We start from the raw sequence: 27,917 nt of genomic DNA, 5'->3' as shown, positions 1-27,917 counted from the left end.
GAGGGGCCTAAGATTTCCAGACCCGCACATCGAAAGAACTTGGGAGGCTCACAGAGCAAACTGGAGGTCATTGTGGCTAAAGTTCCTTGACTGAGGGACAGGTGTGAGACCAAATCATGTAGGACCTTTTGGCCTTGGTTTGGAGTTTGAATTTTATTACAAAGTGCAGTGGGATGCTGTTGAAAGGTTTTCAGCAGGTGAGTTAGAAGTCAACTATATATTTTGAATGGGAATTTCATGCATTTCCTAACTGTGGGCACTGGTGTCTTATTTCTCTAGCTGGTGACTTACATACAGGATCCCATCCTAGTCTTTGATTAGAGGTGCTCTACTTATCCCTAAAACTTAAATTCTTTTCCATCATTCGCTTCCCTTGACTGTCCTACATGGTATCAAGGGAGGGAGGAAACACACATTTTTAGAATACATACCTACTGTGTCAAGATCCTCTTGGCTTTCAGGCTTACTTCATATTGTTATTTACGCTACCTTGTGAGGCAAGTGGCCCCAGATTTAACCAGTGAGGAAACAGCCTCCAGATAGTAAGTGATTAACCTAAATTTTAATGCCTAGTGGTGGAGTCAGGTTTTGCAACCAGTCTGTTTTGCCTACTCCCTGACCCTCCAGCCCCATGGATTTTTCTCTCTGTGTCAGGTTGCTCTGTCATCATGGTGATAGGGGTATGTAAGACTAAGCATAATCAAATTAAAGACGTTTTCTCATCTTCACTATGGATAGTTGTAGGGTTTGCAAAAGAATATATGACATTGCTTCACAGTGCCCTTTTCATCTTATTCATTTGATCATTTTTAGAGTGGTTCTTCTAACAGTGTGGTGATGATGTTATTTTTGTGATTGTGTCCATTCAGGCCTGGAATATAGAGATATTTTCCACCTTGGGCCACACTGAGTTAGTTAACAGCAGGGAAATTTACTATCTTCCTATAAAATTCCTTGGCCCATCTGATCTTCAGCTTTCATTAGTACTAAGAGTGTAAGTTAAAATAATTCTATTCCATTCGATATGATTTTAATAATTTAGTTTTCATGAAAAATAAGAAATGAGTTTGGCCAGTTTGCAGCGATCAAAAAAAATGTTGCCATTTAACTTGTCATCAGTCTACATAATTCTTTTTGAGAGTGAGAGTTTTTATTTTGGTATAAAATTTCCCAGGAGTCTAAAGTAGGAAAATAATAATGGTTATATTTCTCCTTGAAAATGAAGGAAGATTTTTAAATGGTCTAAAGTTAATTGAATCTATCTAGTTAAATTACATTGACCCCTTTTCAATATTACTCTTTCCATAAAGCATTGGTAAAATGGCTAACAAAGTAGTCTTAACATTTCTAAAATTTTTCTAGTTTGTTGCTCACTTAATGACATCTGTTAATGATGGATTTCTATGCTTATAGTGATTTGGGTTTTAGAAAGTCATATCCTCTATTTCTAAAGAATGTGTATTTGAATAAAGATTTTCATAATTTTGGTAACTTTATTCAAATTACAAAAACACATATTCTTGTGAAAAAATTATAAACTAGGAACAAGCAAAATTAAAATTCACCCATAATTTATGTTTTCCAGGCTTTTCTATGTACATATGTACCCAGACTACCTGGATTTGAATTTCAGTTTATTGTATGACCTTGGGAAAGTTATCTGTCTTTTCTGTGCCTCAGTTTCTTCTTCTGTAAAATGAGTGCCTATTTCATAGGGTATTGTGAGGATTAAATGTTAATAAATGTGAAGTGCTGAGACTATCGCCTGGCCCCTAGGTGAGAATCACACATGTGGGTTTTTTTTTTTAACTTTATAATGGAAAATTTCAAACATATATAAACATAGAATAGTATTATGAACTCCAATGTACCCATCTATTATCAACATTTAGATGTTCTTATTTTACTTATCATTTCCTCTTTTTTTTTTTCCCCCCTGGAGGGACACTGGTATACTTCAGTTTGTGCCATATTAATATTTGCTAAGAAGTAAATTATTTTAGAGAACGAGTGCGCAAAATTTGAGTCATTTTTTAGGGGAAGAAATACAAATCAAATACCTATAAAACATATTCTGTGGTGTTTTACTAAATTTTAGTTAACTGAATGGCATTAAAAGTAATGTGAATATGGAGATTTTAGCTATTCAGATTAGACATTTATTGGTCAGTAAGGTCTTCAAAATGATTGGGCATCAGTTTTATTATAAATATACAGTAAAGATTATTTTGTATCAACATAAAATACTTATTTAAAAATGTACTGAGCAATTTGAGAAATTATTCTTTTGGTGGAGCAAAAATATTTAAAAATTATAACATTAGAAAAAATCTCATAAAGGAGCCAATTAGAGGACTTCTTTGAAGACTTAGATTGGATACTGTAAAAATTCTAGAGATAAATCAGTCTTTAGATTTTAAAAATCACTATTTTTCATCTGCATTCCCTTGTATATTTAACATATAAATACATACACATAAAAGACACTTTAGAAAAGATAATCCAAGAATAATTGAAGAAAGTATTGTAACAAATCAGACATTATTGAAGTTGGTGGTTTTGTTTCTTACTTTCATGCTTGGTTCTCCTGGACAGTAATAAGCTCGAACTTGGTATTTCCTGCCTTTGATCTTATTTTAGACTCCCATTTCAAAATCTATGAGTAAGTAACATGTGATGTAACTGAGAAGAAACTAAATTGTAAAGGCAAGAATGTGATAGCAATTTGATGTACTTTAGTAAATTGCAACCAGTGAGATAATCAGAACTTACAGTCACCTAAATTTGCTCAGCACTTGAATTACAGATCTTAAAATTCCTGGGACATGATGCAGGAATGTGGAGTGTGCTGGTCATGCCTCATGTTACTGATAGTCCAGGGAAACACTGGATTGGGAGTCAAGAAACCTCCCTTGTCATGTGAATTGCTAGGGTGAGTACCTTTTTGTTGAGTTGCTTAACCCCTCTGACATTGTTTCTCCAGTGACAAAAGTACAGAAGGGAGATGCTCTCAGGTCCAATATATTATTAAGGAAGTACTAGCTGCTGCAACAAACAGACCTCAAAATGCAGTGGTTCTAACAAAGTAGAAGGTTTTTTTTTTTTGGAGTTTCAGGTTTGCAATTCTGCTCTAAGCTATCATTTAGGGCTCCTTCCATCTTGTTTCTCCAGCCGTGTCCTAGAGGCATTGTCTTCATGCACATGATTGAATCTGAGTTGTTGCCAAGACCTGGTTTCTGTTGGGAATAGAGTGGAGGAAGCAGGTTGTAGCCTGGAATTGGCACATCATGTCTGCTCAGATTCCACTGGGGAGAACTTGATCACATACACAGTCTCTGTGGCCATATTTGAGGCTACTAAATGTAATACAGCTGGTCAGGCTACAGTTTTATTAATATAGAAGAAAAGCACAGATAGTGAAGGATAGTTAGCGGTCTCTGCCACGTCTATGCCGTTCCTGCTTTCTCTGATTGACCAAGTGGTTCTGTCATACCAGTAGGTTGACCTCTACCTTGTCTTGATTTTGAAATTAGTGGCGAAAATACAAGTATTTCCTACTCTCAGCTTAATTTAATGATAACTTAGTGAATATAATGATTAAAAATCTGTTTTCTTTCACTCTTTAGTATTAAAAACTTTCCATTGCAATTTTCCCATGACATTTCCATTTTTATGAATCATGTCGTTAGGAGGACTCCAATTGTCCTGTTAATTTGAGAGTGCAGGAGCCAGTTGGATTTTGAAGCTTTTGAAGCAAGAGCAGAGGTTAAGCTTGAGTTTCTAGCAGGTTTCGGGATATAATGAAGGGTGATGAAACAGATTCCAGCTGCCAGATACTAGAGAGGCTGTGGGACTCTTAGGGACTGAGAAGAGGTAGGTGAGAAGCTAAGTAGGTAGGAGAACAAGGAAGATATAAATATTGGGTGATTGAAAAGTCTTTTTCTTTTTTTCTTTAAGGGGCAGAGTGAAGCAACTAGAAGAGTCTGGAATATACCCCTGAGCCACAGTCTTGATAAACTTATAAGATCAGGTCAAATTTATTGATGGTGCACATCAGCTTTTCTATAAGCCATTAAAAAAAGTAATAAATTGTCAAAATATGTGTTAAAAATCCTCAGTCTGGTGGTTCCATAGCTTAACTTGTGGGTGGAAGAAGCTAAGTAAATGCATAACTGATAATTGGAAGAGTTGATAAAGTGTTAGAAAGAAAAAAAAGTCCTAGTTGTGTCTCTGAAACAGAGTCCTTTTAATGTGAAGGAAGTTTACTTTTTATCAGTCTGATGATGACTTTGCTTTTGTAGACTAGCTTCCAGAATGTACTCTCTGTAGCCCTGACTTCCACCTACATTGCTGCCCTGAGTCCTTCCTATATAGAAATTTGGTAGTCATGAGTGTTCAAAGTCAAGTCTTTCTCTGTGACCATTGGACACCGGCCCCCGCAAACTACCCTGCATAATCCCTCTGCTAGATTCCCATAGCACTTGTGAATATAATTACAGTTGACCCTAGAACAACATAGGCTTGAACTGCATGGGTCCACTTATACATGGATTTTTTTCAATAAATACTTTATTACAATACTACATGATCAGTGGTAGGTTGAATCAGTGGATGAGAAACCATGGCGGTGGAAGGCTGATCATAACGTTGTGTGCAGATTTTCAATTGTGCGGGGGTCGGCATTAGATAGATTTTTAACGCCTGTGTTGTTTGAGGGTCTACTATAGAGAGATTCTTCTCTTGTTTTTCAGATTGTATCCTTCATTTGAAGTTTGACACTAAATACTTTTGTGTGATCTATGGCTGTATATTTTTGTGTCCTAGGGAAACTATTGAGAAAATTGAAAACCTAAGGTGCTTTATCTGCTGCTCCTTTATTGCTTCTAGAGTGCAATTGATTTATTTTTGGGGAAGTGTTCTTGTGCGGCTGAAACACCTTGGCAGATAAGATGATAATTGCTTAAGTTAAACGAATATTTTGATTCATTTGGAACTTAAAGACCTCATTGAAAATTCTCTTTCTGATTTAGATTCAGACAGACAAAAAAGGCACTATGACAGGTTGGAGATAAATCTTTTAAAATCAAATACTCTTTTTTTGTAACGTGGTTTATGGAGCATATTGTGACTAAGAATGTCAGGGTAAGAAGTAATATATAAATTGTTTTCTTAAATGTATAAAATGCCCAAGGGACGTTGAGATTAAAAATAGAGTAGGACACATGCTACACTGCCAATGCTAAAGCAAAATATGTACTCTTTTTGAAATTCCCTAAGAGAATATGATGTTTTGATACCTTGAAAGGCGAAGTGGTTGTGATTAACCTTGAAATATGTCTCCAGCAGGTGAAAGACACCTGCAGTTGGTAGCGCAAGGATAGCAAATCAAGGATGATATCAAATCATATTGCAGCTGTGGTAGTGGTTTTGAGAATGCCTAAGGAAAGATAGTTACTATAGATTTTAAAACTTACTTATTCTCTAAAGTGTTGTACCAAAATTAGGACTGTCTTTTGTAAGCTTAGGTATTTGTCATCTATACTTAGACAATTTTGGTAAAAACAGTGCTCTTTTACTCCATTGGCCCACCTCCTGGAGACAAAGTCCTCTTTCCGGATGGCTCAGCTTCTTCACTGCCATAATAAGCTGTTAGCCTAACCAGCTGTTTGTCTGGTCCCCAGAGCATTTTGGAATGCCATCGTTCAGGCCTGAATCAGAGTATAACCCCACATTTCTTCTATTTAACTCTCCCACTCTTGATATTTGCGTAAGTATATTCTGTGGTAAGTTGATAACCCTCTGCTTCTCTGGATACTCTAAAGTTGACTTTCTATTGAGTTAGGTTAGATCATCAGAAAACTCTGTACTTGGACCCCATTAGCTGAGAGTTTTTTTTCCTGAATTACATGTTATGTTATAACCATGGCTTTCTCCAGGGTTTGTTTAAAAAAGAAGTAACATAAAATTCCGTTTTGCTTATGTTATTGAGATTATTGTTTATTATATCACTCTGTATCCCATATAGAAAGCCTAATGTGAGAAATTTCCTTCAGAGTTTAGGGGCATGAAAAAGTTTGTTTTCTATGATAAAGAGAACTTTTTCATCTTTTAGATAATAAGACATGTATAATTTATCTTATTTATGTATCTACCTGTGCTTGGATGCACAGGGGCAGATTTGAATGTCAACTGTAGCAATTTTTGTCAACAAATTTTAGAAATTAATTAAATAGTCATTATGTAAACCAGGAGTCAGTAAACTACAGCCCACCTGCCTCCTGTTTTTGTAAATAGTGTTTTATTGGAGCACAGCCCTGGTCATTTGTTTATGTATTGTCTGTGGCTGCTTTCCTGCTACAGTGGCAAATCTGAGTAGTTGCTATCTGACCCTTTACAGAAAAATATGAACAATCCTAATGTAAATAGTCACATGGTAGTATGGGTCAGACCAAATGCAATAGCACTGAAGAAATATAAAGCAAGGCGATTGCTCTAAGATGTGGCTGCTTGGGAAAGGCTTAACAGAGAAGATAGGCTATGAAGTGAATTTCATCTTTAAATAGTAGGAACAGACAGAGGAGGACATTTTATATAGGAGACAACAGCATAAATAAAATCCCTTAGGAATGAGCAGATTTTTGAGCACATGGGACTATTCTGAAAATGGTTTTAACCAGATTGGAATTAGACAACAGTGAAAATGAAGTCGAATGTGTGAGACTGCTGTTGGAGACTTAAAACCTGGGAATCAGAATTTGCATTTAATCTGACAGGCTATTGAAAACCCACTATGAATTCTTTACAGGGAAATGATATGATGGAAATAGCATTTTAGGACAGTTAATCTGACAGCAGCGTATGGGATGAACTCAAGCATGGAGAACCCCAAGATTCAGCAGTTACTGAAGGAAGCCTAGCATGAGGAACGAAGATGATGAGTGGAGAAATGGAGAGGAAAGGTAGACTCTGAGATGCTGGAAAGAACAAAGCTGACTTTGTGACTGACTGGATTTAGAGAATGTTGGTGAAGAAAATTGTGAGAGGAGAATTGAGAGAAGATGCGCTGAAATGGAAACAGTTTTTATGAGAGAAAATATGTGTTTTGTTTTTAACCTCTCCAATTTCTGGTGTTTTAGAGTCTCATGAGAGAGAGTAGGGAAGTGTTTGGAGATAGGGATGAGATGAAGGCTCCAGGAGTTTTCATGAAAGAAGCACAAGGCAAAAGGCTCGGGAGCACCTTCAGGAAGATGGTGCTTGAGAAGCAGAGTGGACAGAGGAATTGGAGGAGCCAGTAGAGCAGTGTTTGCCAAGGTGTATCCCAGGGAAGGCTGGCTATGTACACTGTTAACAGGTATTTTTAGAAAAAGGTGGGCCATGACCAGATAAATTTGGGAAACTCTGGGTTAAGCAAAGTTAATCAAACTTCTTGCTTTAGAACCTCTCAGATTCTTTAATAATATACGCCATTATTTGTATCACCAACTAAGATCTGTCTCTCAATTATAAATTCATTTATCCAACTTTCTCCCTGACATTGCCACTTGGATATTCATTAAGCATCTAAAACTTGCCTATCCAGTGGAATTCCTGGTCTTCCCTCACAAAACTTATTTCCCTGTCTCAGTTGATGGCAACTCCATCTTTTCCTTTTAGTAAAAAAATGCCATGGTAAGTAATATATACATGGTTTTGCTTAATGTGTAAAATGCCCAAAGGAATTAAAATTAAGAATAAAGTTGCTCAGATCAAAAACCTTGACGTCATCGTTGACCCTTTCTTTCTCCTATACTCTCATCTAATCCATTAGCAACTACATTGGCTCTGCCTTTGAAGATATCCAGAATCTGACCTCTCCTCACCTCAGTGATTCTATTAAAATCTTACCACTTTTTTTTTTTTTTTTCCTGTAGTAGTTAACAGTTTCACTCAGGATAAATACATCTGTCCGTCCAGTGGCCTACAAGGCCCTCTGTGGTCTGGCTTCTCACTGACTCTGATTTACCATTCTCTTCCTCTTTCACTCTGTCCCGGACTCATCTTTTTCCTCTTTCTGGGATGGGTCTTAAGCAGGTTATTAGCTTAGGGCTTTTGCATTCACTGTTTCCTGTGCCTGTGACACTCTTTTCCCAGATTTGTGTGGCTAACTTCCAAATGTCACCCTCTAAGGTGACCACCATATTTAAATAGGAAGTGTGTCCATCCCTCACTTCTCATCCCCCCCCTTTACTCTGTTGGCTTTACCTTTTAAAAACATTTTTTTCTTCCAGTTTTATTGAGGTACAGTTGACATTTAGCACTGTATAAGTTTAAGGCATAGTGATTCGACTTAGGTACATAATCAAATGATGACCACAGTAAGTTTAGTGAACACCCATTGTTTCATATGGATACAAAATTAAAGAAGTGGAAGAGAAATATGTTTTCCTTGTGATGAGAAGTCTTAGGATTTACTCCCTTAACATTCATATATAACATCCAGCAGTGTTCATTACCTTTATCATGTTGTACACTATGACCCCGGTACTTATTTATCTTATAACTGGAAGTTTGTACGTTTTGACTGCCTTCATCCAGTTGCGTCCCCCCGCCTCTGGTTCCAGTTGCAAAATAAATGAGTCACAGGTATGAAATGTATAGTGTGGGGAATATGTCAATAATTATGTAATACATTTGTATGGTGATGGTAACTAGACTTATCGTGATGATCATTTTGAAATGTTTAGAAATATCAAATCATTATGTTGTATAACAGGAACTAACGTAGCTTGTAGGTCAATTGTACTTCAAAAACAAACTCATAGGGCTTCCCTGGTGGTACAGTGGTTGAGAGTCCGCCTGCCGATGCAGGGGGACACGGGTTCGTGACCCGGTCCGGGAGGATCCCACATGCCGCGGAGCGACTGGGCGCGTGAGCCATGGCCGCTGAGCCTGCGCGTCCGGAGCCTGTGCTCCGCAGAGGAAGAGGCCACATCAATGAGAGGGCCCGCGTACCGCAAAAAAAACCAAAAACCAACTCATAGAAAAAGAGATCAGATTTATTTTTTCCCATTGTATCACCTTCTAACATATTTCATGTATTATTTGGTTTTTTGTTTACTCTTTGAATCTTCAAGATGGCAATATATGTCCCTACAAAATTCTTTTTTCCTCTCGAGGAGATCTCTATCTTGGGTTTCCCAGGCACACACTTTGGGAAATCCTGTTGTGATGTCTTATGGAACAAAAGAGAAGAACATTTCAAGAAAGGTGAGATTAATACAACGGGGAAGTTGAAGAAATTTTGACCTGCTTAAAAGCTAAGGAGTAAATTAGACAGGGGACGTGGTTGGCAGTCTTAGAACATGTTGTTTCAGTGCTGTGAAATGTCCAATTCAAGGGACTTTACCGTAGCAAAGTTTAGGTGTTGAGGAAGAAAGGTAGTATAAATTACTTATTCAGGGAGCTGGGCTTTGGAAGAAAGGGAGGAGAATAGTGAGAAAGAGCTGCAGGTTCAACACAAGAAGCTTCCATTTTTGAGATCAGGAAAGCTTGGTTTTGTTGCCTGTTATTTTTATAAGGTGACTTAGAGAACAGTACTGACAAGCTTTTTTTTTTAAAGTTATACTGTAATAAATAGGTGGCCTAAAGCATCCTATTTTTTAGAGTGGTGTAATTTGCTGGGTTCAGTGCTGCATGGGAATTGGATAAATTGGGATCCTTGGGAAATCTTATTAGTTCTGTGTCTCTACTTTGCCACCTGCCCTTCTCCATGATTTTGTTGTTGTTGTTGTATTTGAGAGCCCAGTAGGAGTCAGAGAGGTGTGATGTAAATATTAAAAGTTGGTGCTAATTGCTTGCTTGTTCCTCTTTTAGAAGACACAGGATCTGTTTTGATGTGTGAGTTTCTAGGTCATTTCTATACTTCCTGAAAAAGCTCACCAATGCTTCACACTTGTCACTAACAGTTGGATTCATGATTAAACGGAAGCTTGTGCCAGAGTGAGGCATAATTTAAACAATTTTGTGAAAGTTTGATTCTTTCTCCCTCAGAAGTTTTGATCCACAGAAGAATTAATTTCTATTTCAAACGTGTGGTTGAACTTTTAAAATCCTGTTATTTAGGCTTGAACTTTTGGATTTTTTTGTTTGTTTCTGTGGAGTGAATTCATCTGTTTCAGGATTTGCTCTAATGGGAAAAACTAAGAGCTGTTGGGCATTTTTAGTTTATTTATCAGTCATGGCATTTGAGGGCTGAAGTGGTTAACAGGGAGGGGTATGCCAAGGGATTGCTCTGCAGAGCCCTGTGCTTTATGTCCATTGTTGTCTTTGGAATGAATTACTTTCATGTTATTTGACAAATAGTTGGTTTGAACTCCGTTTCCGGACTAACAAATATTCTTTTGTTTTGGTTACAGAATCTGCTTACGTACATGTGAGAGAAGTAAAAATGTCAGATGATATCAGGAAAAGGTTTGAATTTCCAAATTCTCTTATCCAATCACAGGTAATTTTATTTGTTTGTTTATGCTTCATGGTGACAAACAAACATTTTTGGTGGATTGTTAATTGAATTTTATATTTTTAACATTAAATATTTTTATTCTATGTACTGAAATATATATTAATAAACAACTTTTATATCAGTTAATTTGAAAATTTGTGTATGACATAGGAAAGTAAATATTGAAATTGACCAATCTCTGCTTTCATTTATGTCATACTTTTCTTCTTAGAGATAAAAACCTTGATTAACCCTTGAATATATATTTTTTGGTCTGTAATTAATTATTGGGAACAGAATTAAATGGTTATACGTCTACAGAGTATGAGAGATTAATATTGAAAAAGGTATATTCTACCGCAGTACAACATTAAGAATAAAGATATTTATAATAATGACATTCAATAGGTAAAATACCCTGGATTAAAAAATTGGATCTACATGCTAACTCAGGTAGAAGATTGTGTTAATTTATTTTAGAAGAGCTTTTCAGTTATTAGGGTTAAAACAACTGATGTTCTGGTTAGCCTTCAGCTAACTAGAAGCATCCCTGTTAATCAAGGTACCATAATAGCTACCATTTTTTCTTGTGAGAGTAAAGCTAAGGGGCCAGCAGAAGCCTGCCTGAAGACTTACCAACGTACAGCGTCTTGGATACTTTCAACAGTTACCTTCGGAGATGCCTGCTGTGGGAATTGACTTAGCTGGGTAGTGGGGAACCCTTCCATGAGGAGTAGAACACTCCTTATGCAAGATTCCCTTCTACCTGACTGGGTTGGAGTCATATCCTGTGCAGCACAGGTGCTTACCATGAAGAAGAAGATGAATGCTTGGAGGATGCTGTCCACTGTTTTTATTTTTCTGTACCTGGAGTCCCTTTATTAGCATAGATAAATCAAGAAATGCCTATTTGTGTTGCTGTTACAATTAAGTGAAAAAGTATATTGTCTAGTGTACGATATCTAAACTATTCTGTTACGGAAAACTTAAGTAGCAGTATAGGCTGATTTATACTTGGATTTTGTATTTTAAAATCAATTTAGGCTATATTCTCTGATTTGTTAGAGAGATAAATTGGAAGGTAAATTAGAGAAATTGAATTTGGTGGGCAATGGGGGATGTTTTATCATTAAGCTTTTTTCTTTTAGTCCTTTTTCTAAATATGAACAGTAGCTTTTTTTTGTCCTTGTTGTGTTTCATATTGGTTTCATTAGGTTCTTGCAACTGTGCCCTGTCCCCTGAATACTTCTTATTGTTCTTTTGTAACCACTGCTCAGTGTTAGCACCATATTTCATTGATTCATACACATTTTTTCACATTTTAACATCTGTGAAATTGGGTTGTACCTAGTAATTGATGGCAGCGGTCATTATACAGTTGGTATTGCCTGCACATTTATGAAGTTGGCCATGATTTTCTAAAAGAGTCTGAAAGAGCTCTTTCATTAATATAAAATAAGAAATTTAAATTAAAAGAAGCATTGTATAACACAGATTAGTTGGCAGACTTTTTTTCTTTCTTGATGGTATATAAAATAATGGTGCATCTTGCAGTTGATGGCCAGTTACATTCAATGAAATATGGTATATTTTGTAAACAGGAACTGAAACTATTCACTGGTCCTCAATTCTTTGTTACTATCCCTTTAACAAAGAGGTAAGAGACAGTTCATTGATCTAAACTTAAAATTCATGTGAATGTGTGACTTGTATTGTAAAACTTAGACTGTCAAGCATTGAGGTCTGAATTCAATTCCAATGTGTGAAATACAAAAAGAAACGAAAGAGTAGGTGCTTTGTTTTTATTTGAGCTTTTCGGGAGACTTTGCAACACTGACAGGTATTCATAGTCTTTTCAGACATTGGTCTCAAGGGCAGGCTGAACAGTTGTTGCCGAAGCAAAGTTTCTCCCAACCCATACATAGCATGGCTGTCATTGTTGCTAGCCTGTGGCTCTAAGACAGCAGTGCTGTGTGGTGCTGAAAAACTAGGAGAGTGGAGTTGAGGTGATGGGAAATAATGACATTTACGTATTTATGGAATCAGCTCTCCTATAAGAATCTTAGTTTTAATTACTGGCTTTTTGACCAAAGAAGATATGGAGAAATTTTAGAGATTTATGAGGCTGAAAGCTTATTAAGGGGCTGAAACCTATGAGAAACCAACAAAAAAATTAAATCATAGAGCATAGAGGAAGGAGAATGGTCATGGTGAGGGGAGGACCTGTTGGTTCAAATCTGTGTGGGCCATAATCATGAAGATGGGGATGACGATCTTCATTAAGGGCATGATGAAAAATGATGCGTTTCATTTAGCTGCAAAGATGATTTTAAGAATTGTGGAGTTTCTCACTTTTCTCATGGTTTAATGGATTAAGCAATCTCAAATTATCTTCTAATACTAAGTGACAGCAATTTAAACTGAAATTCCAGCAATTTTCTCAACATCTATGAACAATAGTTTGCTTATTGGGATAAAATGTAGGATAAAATGCTTACCTTGTGGGTTAATGAAGATAAGAGATTATGTATGTGGAGTGCCTTCTACAAAGCACACACTCTGTGAATGGGAGTGATTGGCATACCATATCAACTAGTACTGCTATTAGTTACCTTCAAATTCACTATTGAGCGAGAACTTCCAAGGGAATGTATTCATTAATTTTGTTTGTTTTTTTAGGCTGCAGGTCATCTTATTGCTGCAGTTCTAAAGGAAAATGTTTTTTCAGAAAAGATCCACCAGTCCACAAACCAGGTCTGTCTTTAACTTTGTGCTTTAGTTCTATTCAGATATTGCTGCTAGCTGGACTGCATAAGCACTTCTTTTGTTTTCCTCACAGTTCAGGTCACTATAGAAATGATTTTGCCATTTTTTGTTTGTTTGCCATGATTTTCTTTTTTTTAAAAAATTAATTTATTTATAGCTGTGTTGGGTCTTCGTTTCTGTGCGAGGGCTTTCTCTAGTTGTGGCAAGCGGGGGCCACTCTTCATCGCGGTGCGCGGGCCTCTCACTATCGCGGCCTCTCGTTGCGGAGCACAGGCTCCAGACGCGCAGGCTCAGTAATTGTGACTCACTGGCCCAGTTGCTCCGCGGCATGTGGGATCCTCCCAGACCAGGGCTCGAACCCATGTCCCCTGCATTGGCAGGCAGATTCTCAACCACTGTGCCACCAGGGAAGCCCGCCATGATTTTCTTTTAAACTTTAAAATTTGTAACAACACTCCAGGAATGAGATATGGAAGGGGTGAAGGGGAGTATTCTTATGACTATTAATGAAAAATAACATGGGTGGAAGGAGGGTAGGCATGCTTTAGAGAAGGCTGATAGAGTTACTGCTGAGGGAATCTTTTTGTTTAATGGAGAAAGTGAACATAGTGGCTCTGTTTGGGTGTAGGAGATTTCTCATGCTTTAGGTATAGCCCCAAATATGCGTTCTAAGTCGGAAAGGTCATCCCCTGATAGGAAGAGCTGGAGGAAAAATTCTGTGCCATTCATAGAGCAGTTGAATGCTAAGAGTTGAAGCAATGCCAGCTTACTGACATATTTACCACTTGGGTTTTGGTTGACCAGTGTTGTGTATTTTGACATGCTGATTGGAAGCTCTGCTTAAGTAGGTCCTCTAAGGTCACTCTATGGAGAATATAGGTGATGGAAATACGTTTTTTTTTTTTTTCATAACAGAAATAAATTGATTTCCTTTCTCTCACATTCCTTTTTATTAGCTGCTCCAAGTTACATCTCTTTACAGCTTCTGCTGACATGTTGAAGTCAATGTAGGGGCATACTTCACTAATTGGCATTTATCTGGTGTTTGTATGTAGTCATATAAATTAGGTTTTCTGAGAATTCTGATCTTAATCCTGCCGATAATCACATTATGTACTCTGAGAAGATCTAGTGTTTTTACTTAAACTGCCAGGATTTACTGAATGTCAAATCCCTGTAACTAAATGTTTCCTCTTCTAATAAATGACTGCTTACTTCCATGAGGGCACAGTATTACCTGAGGCAACAGTTTTTTTATTCATTTATTTTGTTATTCTGGCTTAGTAGTGGAGTGATGACATTTAGAACGCTTTGGTATTGTCCATACAGGTGAATAAAATTTCCTTCTGAAAAAAAGAAATGGAATATAAATATTTCTTCCTTTCAGTGACTGTTAATTGTATTGTTATGTTAGTGGGATTCTAAGACTGAAGAGGCTCTCAGAGCCAGCTACTGTGGGAAAGTTAGCACAATTTAATGTTGATTTTCATTCTTTTAGTTTATTCTATGGGAGCTGGGGAATCTTAATTTTTTTTTCTCCAGATTGTATGTTTCCCTAATAAATTATGTCAGGAGGAAGGAAAAATAGCTTCATTGTGTGTTCTTTAAAAAAAAAAAAAAAAAAAAGCAAAAAAAAAATCCCCAAAACAACATGTAAAATCTAAATGGACTTAACCCACAACACATTCAAATAGAGGTTTATCATTAGTAGTGAACCTTTATTTTTGAGGGGAGGCTCATGAGTTCCTGAGAAAGTTATGAAAGCTAGAACTTCTGTTTTTATAGGATTTTTCAAAATAAAGAACTTATATTTATCTGTGTGTCCTTCCGGTGCTTTCCTGTCAAAAGTGACAGGTTCACAGTGTGAGGGGGAGAAGTCACAGTCTTCCTTGGGCAAAACACTTTTTCTAGGCTTTTGTTTGTAGTCATGGAACCAGCAGCTTGCTCGTAGCCTGTCCTGCTTCTGTCTCCTTCCTCTGGGTCCACATTCAGCTTCAATCACTTGGGGCAGGGACATTGTGGGGGACAGTGGGGTGGCATGTGGGTGATAGAGGTTGGTGGGAGGAGAGCAGGAACATTTTCTGAAAATGTTACTGCCATTTAGGGCTTGAAGCATAGGTATGATTTGGAGTCCAACTTAGACTAACTGATATGCTGGTATTGTTCATGTCTGGTTAAATGGCTTAGTTAGAGCACAGTGCTGGAGCCAAGTCATAGTTTCGATCTCCTGGTAGTTGTGTTGCTCGGACTCAGGTCATACTTCCGCAGCCAGCCTCATTTTGCAGCAAAGGCACCAATGAGAGAGAGTTGCTATATCAGAACATAGCCATTACCTCTCTTGGAAAACTGACTTTAGTGTATTCTACAAATGGTGTGACATGGTTTTTGTAGAGGAAAGTTAGCCCACTGTGAACGAATTACACTTTTTTTTTTTTTTTTTTTTTGCGGTACGCGGGCCTCTCACTGCTGTGGCCTCTCCCATTGCGGAGCACAGGTTCCAGATGCGCAGGCTCAGTGGCCATGGCTCACGGGCCCAGCCGCTCCGCGGCATGTGGGATCTTCCCGGACCGGGGCACGAACCTGTGTCCCCTGCATCGGCAGGCGGACTCTCAACCACTGCACCACCTGGGAAGCCCCGAATTACACTTTGATGAATGGCTGGGGGTGTATATGCATTTGCTGCTCATCAGACGTGTGTTTTAATCACTTGATTTCAGACTCCTGCTTTGAACTTGCTGTGGGAGAAGTGTTGCAGTGATAATGTCGTGGTTCGAACAGCCTGCTGTGAGGGTCTGGTAGCCCTTGTCGCTCAGGATCTTGCGGAGTTCAGCTATGTTCTCAATGGGATTCTCAACCTGATTCCATCGACCAGGTGCTCTTTCCTTCATGTTTGATCAGTTAATGATTTAAAGTTTTAGAAAAAAATTCATTCATTTGCCATTAAGGGTCACCATTCATCCTACTTGCCAGTTGTTTTTATTTCCCTAAAAATGTCATGCAGTTGAAATTTCATATGTGGTGAGAACATGCTAATTTAAGCTCTAAAAGTTTGGGGATTTGTGGTCATTTGCTGTACTTAAGTTTTGGGGTTCTGCTTATTTTGTCATTGCTCTTTTTAAGGAATAGCTAAGTAGTTTATAACTCACAGTTTGCAGTACAAATTCCTGACTTATTTTAAGAAAGAAGGTTGCCCATAAGCATCATTCCACAATGGTAAAGTTTATACACTATTGGCAATACTTGGTCAGCCTTTAGCATCAGTGCATGCGTTAGAAAATAACAGCACTAATTTCTTTAAAAGCATTTTGTGGTTTAGACATGTCTTCCCCTGATTATTCCAAGTAAATAATGTTCTTTGAATTTGTTTGGAATGACCATATTTATTCCATTCACAGACTGAGGTTAATGGAATCCCAGGGGATAAAATGGGCGTTCTGAGGTAGTCAAACAAGACTGTATTTGAACCATCCCATGGAATTGAGCATCTCTTGTAAAATACTTCCTGAAAAGGAGGTGCCACTCTTTGCTTCAAGAAATGGTCTTGATCTATATGCCCTCAGTTTTGCCTGCTTTAAATCATTTAAGCTTCTGTCCTCTTCTCCCAACTCTTACCCAGGCCCCCGCCTCCTTTTCAGTGGGATTACTTGTTCTCCTGATGTTTCTTACCTTTACTGTAGTATCATCAGAGCTGAATACTTAATCTTTTTTTCTGCCTTCTGTGGAGACGGAGTACAGCTGTAACCATCAATGTATGGACAGTGCCTTCCTAGGCTTGAGGTCTATTAGGTTAAGTAACCTCTGGCCTTTTAACCTTTCTTCACAAATCTTATTTTGTTCCCTTACATCAACTCTTTGAATCTTTTTGGAGCCTTGATTTTTTTCTTTATACTCTGCTATCTACATTTACAAGTCCAAGCCCTTTAGCGTGGTATATGTGCCCTTCCCAAACTAGTTCCCACCTTCTGTTCAACCTGCGTTTTCTGCCATGAACCCTCCTCTAAGCCGTACATACCTGTTCCCTGTTCCCGAGCCTGTGCATGCTGTACCTCTGCATGGAATGTTCCTTCCCCTTCTCTTTCTGATATCATCTTCTTCATCCTTCAAGGCTCAGCTCAGATGTCACCTCTCCTGCCTAGACACTTCCCTCTTCTCAGCCGGGCTACTTGCTCTTTCACAATATATTTCTATTTTTAACCTGTATTTTTGTCTCTAGCACACTCTTCAGCAGTTAGTAGATGACCAAATCTTTCTGAATAAGTAAGGTTCGATCATGGCTAAAAACTTAACTCATTTTCTGTCTTTTTCTTTGTGTGCATGCCCACGTGCACATGCACGCACGCGCACATACTCAAACAAATGTTTTTAGAAAGATTAGTTTTAAAAGATTAGTTTTGAGGCGGCTTTTAAAAGGTTAAGTTTTTGTTTTTTTAAAAATGTTTTTATTTATTTATTTATTGGCCGCGTTGGGTCTTTGTTGCACTGCGCGGGCTTCTCATTGCACTGTGTGGGCTTCTTATTGCGGTGGCTTCTCCTGTTGCAGAGCACGGGCTGTAGGCGTGTGGGCTTCAGTAGTTGTGGCATGTGGGCTCAATAGCTGTGGCTCGCAGGCTCTAGAGCACAGTCTCAGTAGTTGTGGTGCACGGGCTTACTTGCTCCATGGCATGTGGGATCTTCCCAGACCAGGGCTCAAACCCGTGTCCCTTGCATTGGCAGGTGGATTCTTAACCATTGTACCACCAGGGAAGTCCTAAAAGGTTAAGTTTTAATGTGTCTCTCTTTTTGTAACTTATTGGTTGCCCTTAAGCAAGCCACCTAGATTTTGCCTCACCCTTTTTTTTAAATGCAGGTGTAGTATAAGTTCCTCCCTAAATATTTTCAAATGCCTTAAAATTCACAAACATAGAACCTCCTTGCATTGTCTAGTTGTACTGTTTATATCCAAAAATAAGAGTACCAGCAGCTAAAGGGGCCAGGGGCCAGCTAATGTCTCTGACTAAGGGATAATTAGAGCAAGTTAGGTTATACCTTTAATTCCAGAATGTCCTATTAGAAAATTATGCTGGTGTGGGATATCCTTCACACATCAGTATAAGTCCATCATCACTATTGTAAACCAAAAAGCATAAGCTTTGCTGAGAGTGGCAAAGCATGTCATCAGTATATGTGAAAATTTGTCAGTAATATTAGATTTTTTTAAATTAAAAAATACATTTTTTGAATTAGCAACATGTTCACGTGGTAAAAAATTCAAAAGGGCGTAGGAGGCAAATCCTCTGTCTTTCCTCTGTATCTCAGTTTTTCTCCTCAGATAAAACTCTTAACAGGTCTTGTTATCCTTCTAAAGATGCTGTATGTACATGTAACTGAAAATTTATATGTACATGTTTTTTCTTAAAAAAAATTAGTAGCCTACTATACATAGTATTCCTTATTTTGCATTTTTCAACGAAACAAATATATCTTGGACATCATTCCTTACCATACATAAAGTGCTTTCTATTTTTTTCTGGCTGTATAATATTCCATTGTATGAATATGCCATAATTTACCAATTCCCTATTGTTTTCAATTATTTGCAATTATAGGCAGTGCTTCAATGAGTAACCTTACACATATAGGTTACCATTAGTTTTCAAGGGTCTTTGGAAATATGGCCAAGATATAGAAGAAAGCCTTGAATTTTATGGTAAGCAAATATAGGAATTTTAACAATTGAAGGATCCTGAAAAAACTTTTTAAAGTTTCTTAGAGTATTCATGTTGTCTAAATTGTTAGCCACAGGAGATGTAGACAGAGTAGGTTCTGAAGCTAACCAATTTAACTTTTGCATCAGTTTGATTGTGAAATGTGTTATATAAGTGCTAGGTTTTCTTTATTGTTGTCAATAGAGGTAAGGATAATTTCTGAAGAATTTCCTTTGTTTTATTTCAAGTAGTAGAGCTTTGTGGTTTGTAGTGATTACAAAGACTATACTTTGCATTGTTTATGCCTTAACAAAAGCAAAATGAGAATCAAATTTAAGAAATTAAATTTAATTTAGTTAAAAACAGGGATCCAAACAGGCTCCTCCTCCAAATGCTCCTCAGGGAATCTTCTGAGACAGAAAACCATCTTTTATCTTTGGGATCTAAAAACAAAAATGAGTTTGTCATTTCCCTGTGGTTCTTGGCTGAGACATTTTGGATCTTCAGTTTCCAGTGTTTAAATTTCTTCTTGTCTGTGGCTTTCTCTTCTTAAAATAGAGATTTATGGCAGTCTAGAGGCACCTTGGGAACAGAGCCACACAACGATTGCTCAGCTTTGATGCAGAAGAATGAGCCTAAAACTGTATTTTTTCATTTTGCCTACCCAGTATCCTAACATTCTTCAGAGGGAGAGAGAAAGAGGCAGAGGGAGAGGAAGGGAGGGAGAGAGGGAGATGGAGAGAGAGGGAGGGAGAGAGGAAGAGAGAAAGAGGGAAAGAGGAGAGAGAAATGCATCCTTCTGTGGAATAGATATTTAGAAGATGTAGCTTCCAGAGCTTTCTCAGCATTGCAGTAAATGTTGAAAGCTGCAAGGAAAGATGGAGGAAAAGTCAGTGAGGTTCTCTCTCCTAGCCTTATAACCTGCTCCTTGGATCTTTGCAGGTCTAGTATGTAAATTCCCTTGGAACATGTATGAAAAGCTGCCTCCTCTTAACCACCCCCCACCCCCAAATCCAACCCACAATTTGAGAAACATTGGTCTAGAGCCTGCTACATTGTATAGTCTAACTTTGAATAAGACTTGACATTGGTGAAGCTCTGGTTGTCTAAACTTCAGGGAGTGGCTGGGAAAGTATCTGGCTCTGTTTGAGAGACTGTTGCCTTCAAAGGAATAGTTGGATGTCCAGAGTGTTCTCGGTTCAAAGCTGAGGCAACATGAAACAATTGTAAACTAGTTTTTATAGCTTCTGTAAACAAAGAAGTGGATTTAAGAGGTTGAAAATGTTCTTTTAATCAGTAAGGAAATTTGAAAAAAAAATTATTCCCTAGGGAGGGTGAAGGAAAGAAGGAGGCTACAGAGAGAACACAGGAAATTATTATCACCAGTTAAATGTAAATTTTGAAATGAAATAAAATTAGGGTGAATGATATACATAGTAGCATGTCCTTTTCTTATCCTTTAAGGAACTGCTTGTTTTCAGTTTAGATTGTTTTTGTTTTTACATTGAGTTTATCCTATGATAAAGATTCCCAAAGCAAGGAGTTTCCTCATTTTTCTTTCCTTAGATCCCCGCCCCCTCCCTTAACTGCACTAGCTTCTAGAAAGCTCGTGCAGCCATTGTTACAGTTGCTTAGTAACGGGATTGTGAATAAAAACAGTACTCTCCTGTGGAACCAGGTATTTAGTTTTCGATACTGAGATGTCATGACAGCCTGTAATTTCAGTTCAGCTGCTTCCCCGACCCGCCACCCCTTCTTTCAAAAAATGTGTTTGGTAGGACGGTTATGCTCTAGATAAACTAGCGCTTCATTTGTGTTCCTTTTGTGCTTTCAAACAGGGAATGGACCTGCAATTTATGTATTTGGGGGAAAAAATGTATTAGGGTGTGAGAGATTAAAGTCTATTTGAGATTCCTAAAGGCTACTTTTTAATAAATCTCAAATAGGATATTAATAAATGCCCATAATGGGTCCCGGCTAAAGCTGCTGGATCCAGTGAGTCTTTGATCATGGATTGATGAGGGTCCAGTTAGATTTAAAATGACTTTGAGAACTATTTGCAGTTAAGATTTAGGGTAATTTCATGAGAAAATTCTTATCTCTCAGGGTCTTTTCTTTTGTCGATGACCCTGTTCCTTGGAACACTTAATTGCTTTGTTATCATGTAGGAAACGGTTAGCAACAAGGAGACGCTGTATTCATACCTTGTATTATTGAGGCTTTTCTGTACTATTTAGCTTCTTTCTCTTTATTTTATTTGGCAGGAGAAGAAGAACCAAAGAAGGATGCCTTTATGAGGTTTCTCCAAGATTTGAGGAAGACAGTCTTAGTTAGCATGCTTTCATTTGCAGCCAGGGAGTCAGAGAATTTTTCATGAATTTGAGATGGTTTCAGGGTTTATATCTACATTGGTATCATTGCTCATTTAATTTTAACTCTTATCTGACAATGACAGAATTCTTGGACCATGTCTGTCTCCTCATCTTGTCTTTTAAGTATTCCGTAAGCCTTTTAGCTTGTTTTCAGATGTTCTCTTTTCCTTTTTTCGAATTCTTTTTCTTTCTCTAAAATTACAGAATCTCTCTCAACTTGTAGCTCATAACCAGAAAAGTAATTCTAGCCACTTTTCTCATCTAGGACATTCTGCCCTATTTCTTTTTAAGTTAACTGATCTGGTTGAAGGCTTTGTTTGTCACAAAATATTCCATTGTAAGAGTCATGTATTTATGCTAAGGTGTTTTTAGGTGATTTAAGAAAAGTGACTACTGAAATACATGTTACTTTTATAATGGAAAAGTGCTTCAGAAGAAATCAGGCTGTTTTCTGGTACTTAGAACTTTCCCAAGCAAAAACTCAATAGCATTATATCTTTTAGATTTTTTTGAAAGAAACATTATTTTTTGTCATTTATGGGTTAACCATGGGTTCCACAGAACTGTTTTTTTATTTCCTCCCTTTCTTCCTGGCTCCGTCTCTCTTTTCTCATATAATTTTATTATAAATTTAGGAAATGACTTGATCATTAATCTAGTGTTTAACATTCTCTTATTTGCTGGTGACTTACTGTACTTAAAACTGACCACTTACCCTTTCTAGTTAAAAAGAGACTTGGCTACATTTGTACCATTTGCTCCCATGATACCCAGGATGCCCTCTTTTGGGATGTTTGTATAATTCTCTTCAATGCAAACTTTTGTTATTCTCATCCCTGGTCAAAAAATTAGTATGGGGGGGCTTCCCTGGTGGCTCAGTGGTTGAGAGTCCGCCTGCCGATGCAGGGGACACGGGTTCATGCCCCGGTCCGGGAAGATCCCACATGCCGCGGAGCGGCTGGGCCCGTGAGCCATGGCCGCTGAGCCTGCGCGTCCGGAGCCTGTGCTCCGCAACGGGAGAGGCCACAGCAGTGAGAGGCCCGCGTACCGCAAAAAAAAAAGAAAAATTAGTATGGGTACTTCCTTGCATCTCATATTTAGAATATTTTGAAACTAAAGAACCAAGCGTTAATTGTAGTCTTTTCAAAAGGAGACCGAGCATACATGAGCAGTATTTAATGCTGTAATCAAATAAACCCCAAAGGAAACCTGAGATATGGTATTCATATGCACAGTAGTAATTGTGCTGTATTTACCTAGTGAAGAGCAATTTTTCTGGGTGGTTTTAATTAGTATGGTTTGTACAGCTTGACCAAAAATTTTTTTCTTTTCTTTTTCTCTGGAGTGTTCAGCATCATTATTGACCCACACTCATTATGATGAGATCTGGGTTTGGCTCTTATGCCAGTGAAAATTGAGCTTCCATTTTTAAAAATTAATTAGGTTATTTTTTTGTGGTGCGGGCCTCTCACTGTTGTGGCCTCCCCGTTGCGGAGCACAGGCTCCGGACGCGCAGGCTCAGCGGCCATGGCTCACGGGCCCAGCCGCTCCGCGGCACGTGGGATCCTCCCGGACCGGAGCACGAACCCATGTCCCCTGCATCGGCAGGCGGACTCTCAACTGCTGCGCCACCAGGGAAGCCCTTTTTAAAAAATTTTTATTGAAATACAGTTGATTTACAATGTTGTGTTAGTTTCAGGTGTACAGCAAAGTGATTCAGTTTATATATATACACATATATATATATTCTTTTTTAATATTCTCTTCCATTATTGGTTATTACAAGATATTGAGTATAGTTCCCTGTGTTATACAGTAGGCCCTTATGGGTTAGCTGTTTTATATATAGTAGTGTGTATATGTTAATCCCAAACTCCTCATTTATCCCTCCCCCCTCCTTTGGTAACCATAAGTTTGTTTTCTATGTCTGTGAGTCAATTTCTGTTTTGTAAATAAGTTCATTTGTATCTTTTCTTTAGATTCCACATATAAGCAATATCATATGATATTTGTCTTTCTCTGTCTGGATTACTTCACTTAGTATGATAATCTCCAGGTCCATCCATGTTGCTGCAAGTGGCATTATTTCATTCTTTTTTAATGGCTGAGTAATATTCCATTGTATATATGTACGACATCTTCTTTATCCATTCATCTGTCGATAGACACTTACGTTGCTTCCATGTCTTGGCTATTGTAAATAGTGCTGATATGAACGTTGGTGTGCATGTGTCTTTTCGAATTAAGTTTTTCTCCAGATAAATGCCCAGGAGCGGGATTTCAGGATCATATGGTAGCTCTATTTTTAGTTTTTTAAGGAACCTCCATACTGTTCTCCATAGTGGCTGTATCAATTTACATTCCCACCTTTTTTTTTTGCATTGTTTCTTGTCACTGCGCTTGTAGCTCAGGCCTGAAGTTTCCTTTGCTCCCTCTTAGAGGGTTCTTGAGTCAGTTCAGTTTGTTTTGGCAGCTACCCAAGAAAGGACTTGTTCCAGCAGATCTTTACTAAAGGACTTTGGGCAGAAGGTTCTTGAGTGTGACAGGACTCTGTGGGCTACGAGTTACAGAAACCCACTTGAACTCGTTTGAGTATAAAAGGGTGATTTTAATTTTTTTGCTAAAGGGGTGTCCCACAGGACTTAAGAACAGGGATGTACCTGGGCCTCAGAAACGAACTGGATACAGGCTGTGTGTCTCTTCTCTCTTGCAGCAAACTGACTTCTCTGCTTCCTAGTCTACAGGGCACCACCTGCTCCTGGGTTAACATCTCTTATCTGTAAGAGATAGCCAGACTGAGGTTTGAATTTCTTGGCCACAATTACAGATTTCCAAGGACCAGCACGTGTGAGATGTTCACTCCTGGACCAGTCAGTTCTGCTAGGGGCTGTGTATTAGTTTTCTAGGGCTGCTGTAACAAATGACTACAAACTTAAAGCAACAGAAGTTTATTATTCCACAATTGTGAAGGCCAGAAGCCCAAAACCACGGTGTCAGCAGGATTGGTTCCTTCTGGAGGCTGGGAGAGTCAGTTCCATGCCTCTTTCCTAGCTTCTGGTGGCTGCTGGCAACCCTTGATGTTCTTTGGCTTGTGTCTGCGTAATTGAAATCTCCGCCTCTGTCTTTTCATGACCTTCTTCTCTGTGTTTCAAATCTCTTCTGTCCTTTGTCTGATAAGGATACCAGTCATTGGATTTAAGGCCCACCCAGGATGATCTCATCTTAAGATCCTTAGTTATATCTTTAAAGACCTTATTTCCAAATAAAGTCACATGCACAGGAACCAGGGATTAGGACTTAGATGTACTTTTTTTTTTGCAGGGTGGGTGGTGGTGGTGGTGGTGGTGGGTGGTGGGGGGAACGACAATTTAACCCTCTACAGGCTGGGTCTTCATTGTGTGAATATTCGTATGCTGGGATCCTTTCTATAGTAACCATATGAATGGACAAGGAGTGGTAATTCTCAAAACAGAGAGGAGACTGGGACATTATTACTGAAGATTGAACTTGGGGTAAAGCCATGACTCTAGAAATAGGTATCTCTCAGCCTCTCAGCTCAGCTCTAGCTTTGAAACATAATTGTACTTAAGTACAGGTGATGATATTCTATCTGTGTTACTCTGACTGGGATCGAGGGAGGAGTGGGCACTTCCCTAGAGGCCCAGTGGTTAATATCTGCGCTTCTACTGCAGGGGGCACAGATTTGATCCCTGGTAGGGGAACTAAGATCCTGAATGTCATGCCGCATAGCCAAAAAAAAAAAGAAAGATTAAAATGGGATAGAGGGAGGAGAGATTGAGTGGATGGAGAGTCATTGTCAAAGGTAACATGATTGTTTTATTGTGACGGCAAGATGCCACCATGTTTTCCATCATCATCATCACCGTCCTCGGGAATATTTTTTTGAAAGCATGTATTATCTCTCCAAACAGCAATAATGATAGCAGCAACCACTGCCTTGGTTGCCAAGGGAAGGGAGGTAAAGGAAGGAAACTAGCTTGGAGTGTGATACAAAAAAATAGCCAAGAAAATTTTGGAAAAAAATAGGTGTTACAAAGAGGAACTCTTTGATTTTTAAAAATTTAAAAATTTAAAAAGAAAATTTCAGAAGTAAGTAGAATAGTGTTATGAACCCTCATGTTCCTATCACTCAGCCTAACAACCTTTAGCTCATGGCCAGTCCTGTTCATCCATAATCTCATCCGCTTCCATTCTACCATATTCTTTTGGAGCAAATCCCAGACATTGTATAATTTCTTCTGTAGCTATTAAGTATATATCTCTTTTTAAAAAACATAACAGTAATGTGATTATTACACCTGGATATATGTGTGTGCGTTTTGTGTGTGTGTGTAGTTTTTAAATGTCCAGTCAGTATTTAGATTTCTAATTGCTAATAATTTTTTTTTTTTTTTTTTTTTTTTTTGCGGTACGCGGGCCTCTCACTGTTGTGGCCTCTCCCCCTGCGGAGCACAGGCTCCGGACGCACAGGCTCAGCGGCCAAGACTCACGGGCCCAGCCGCTCCGTGGCATGTGGGATCTTCCCGGACCGGGGCACGAACCCGTGTCCCCTGTATCGGCAGGCGGACTCTCAACCACTGCGCCACCAGGGAAGCCCGCTAATAATATTCTTTAAACAATTTGTTTGAATAACCATCCAAATAAGAATTAGTTGTTAATTCTTTAATATCTCTTTTAACCTATAGGATCTCCCCTTCACATATATCCATATTTCTCTGTCTCCCTCTCTCTTTCTTACAATTTATTGAAGAAACTTTATTGTTTGCAGTGATTCCCACAGTATGGATTTTGCTGGCTGCTTCTCCATGGTGTGCTTTAACTTATTTCTCTGCATTTCCTGTAAATTTTGCTCTAGAAATTTGATGAGATTTAAGTTCAGTTTTTGTCGTTGTTGCAGGGGAGTGTCAGGGGGGGAAGACTTCTTCATAGGGGGCAGTGTGTTCTTCCATGGGGAGGGACATAATGATGTTAGCAGTTGATGCTTAATGGCTAGATCCATTAATTCATTAGGAGATTCAAAATAGTGACATTTTAATTCTACAATTTTTTTCTTCACTTATTACTTGAAATATTGCTATAAAGAGAACCATCCCCATATCTACTGTTTGGTTACCCAGTAGTGCAGTTTGTATAGGAAGGGCAGGATAAATACTTGATTTTTTTCTTTATTTTCTAAACTTCAAAACAATCAGTTTTTTTGTTTTTTACGCCTTCTTCAGTATTGAACAATTAGATTTTATTTTATAAAGAATTATAATGAGCTCATGGATTTAAACATAATTGATGTATTTCTATCTTCTTCCTTCTTTTTAAAAAATCATATTTTGAGACTTTATTATCTTTTCACTATTTTGAGTTTATTTTAGACCCACTCTTTTAGAAGCAGCTTGAGAGAGAGAGAGAGAGGGGAAGAAATTTTAGTAGCTTCAAAAGTCCTATTGCTATTTAATGATGTTCATATATAACAAATGAATTAAGAGGGAAGGGAGTGAAAAACAATAGCATCTTCCAAAGGGGTCTTCTTGCAGCTGCTCTGATCTTAAGTCACAGGAACCATCTAATATTCATAAGATTCTCTTAGGTGTTAATTGGTAGTGTGGTGAACTTAGCTGCATGGTGGGCAATATTCAACATAGTAGTTAAATCTCTTTTTACCATACTGAATATTTCTTTTATTTTACTTATTCTGTAAGGAGTCTTAAGTTGGTTTTAATGTTGTTTCTACGTGGCTTAAGATGTATTAAAAAAAAAAAAACAACACCCAACAGAAAATACTTGCCTCCCTTCCCCCAACAGGATTATTTCATTGCTTGATAATGTAAAGGGTATTATGTTAACTTTATCTTCCCAGTCTTTACAATTCCCTCATTTGCTAAATGTACAATCTCAGAGAGGACTATAAGCACAACTAGTAATATCATTCATATTAGCTTATTTAGTAATAAACTAAATAACAAACTTTATAATAATAAATATATGATACTGTAATTTCAGTGTGCATATGTAAAATCACATAATTATAGAACTAGAAATTACCTTCAAAGGTCACCTCTGTATCTAAGCAAGACAGTACCTTAGCTGTCTTCCATCCATCCATCTATCCATCTACTAATTAAATACTTATTGAATATCTCCTGTATACCTCTACTAGGTGCTGTGAGATCATGGTGAGGAAAGCAGACATAGTCATTGCACTCATGATGCTTTTCATTTAAAGAGAGAGATTGCCATAATCACATAGTCACACAATTATATATTAAACTACATTCAAACAAGAACACTGTGCTGAGAGTGCCTTTAATGTGGGAGTTTGACCTTGTCATGGAGGACAGGGAAGGCTTCGCTGATGAAGTGACACTTGACATGAGACTGAGGAATGAATAAAACTTTTCTAGGCAAATAGGAGAGGGTAGAATTTTCCAGTTACAGGAAGTAGCATGTGCCAGGTCCCTGTGGTGGGAGGGAAGATGATTAGTTAGGAAGGCCTGAAAAATTTCAAGAGCAAGAGGAGAGTGGTTTGAGATGAAGCTGGGAAGAGAAGTAGGGGTCAGACAATTCAGCCATCAGACATTCATGATGGCTGATCTACAGGAT

General features: G+C 38.1%; 1 protein-coding gene across 10 annotated transcripts in view; it reads left to right on the top strand.

Annotated features, from left to right (window-relative positions):
* The window catches only part of FOCAD (focadhesin), a 322,109-nt gene that overhangs the window by 16,994 nt on the left and 277,198 nt on the right, over positions 1-27,917 (top strand). For 3 of the 10 annotated variants that reach the window (XM_089913172.1, XM_089913171.1, XM_089913169.1), the window contains exons 1-4: positions 1,482-9,246; positions 10,395-10,483; positions 13,160-13,234; positions 15,964-16,118. In XM_089913172.1, coding sequence (XP_089769298.1) covers positions 9,114-9,246; positions 10,395-10,483; positions 13,160-13,234; positions 15,964-16,118 — 452 coding nt within the window. In that variant the 5' untranslated portion in view covers positions 1,482-9,113. Of the gene's footprint in view, positions 1-1,480; positions 9,247-10,394; positions 10,484-13,159; positions 13,235-15,963; positions 16,119-27,917 lie in introns of those variants that run through there. The other 7 variants (XM_089913175.1, XM_089913174.1, XM_089913173.1 and 4 more) reach the window with 6 other exon arrangements.

This window comes from Delphinapterus leucas, chromosome 6 (assembly GCF_059928025.1).
Source record: "Delphinapterus leucas isolate spDelLeu-1000000601 "Yukka" chromosome 6, BTC_Dleu_Yukka2, whole genome shotgun sequence".
NCBI lineage: Eukaryota > Metazoa > Chordata > Mammalia > Artiodactyla > Monodontidae > Delphinapterus > Delphinapterus leucas.
This window is presented reverse-complemented; position numbering and strand designations above follow the sequence as displayed.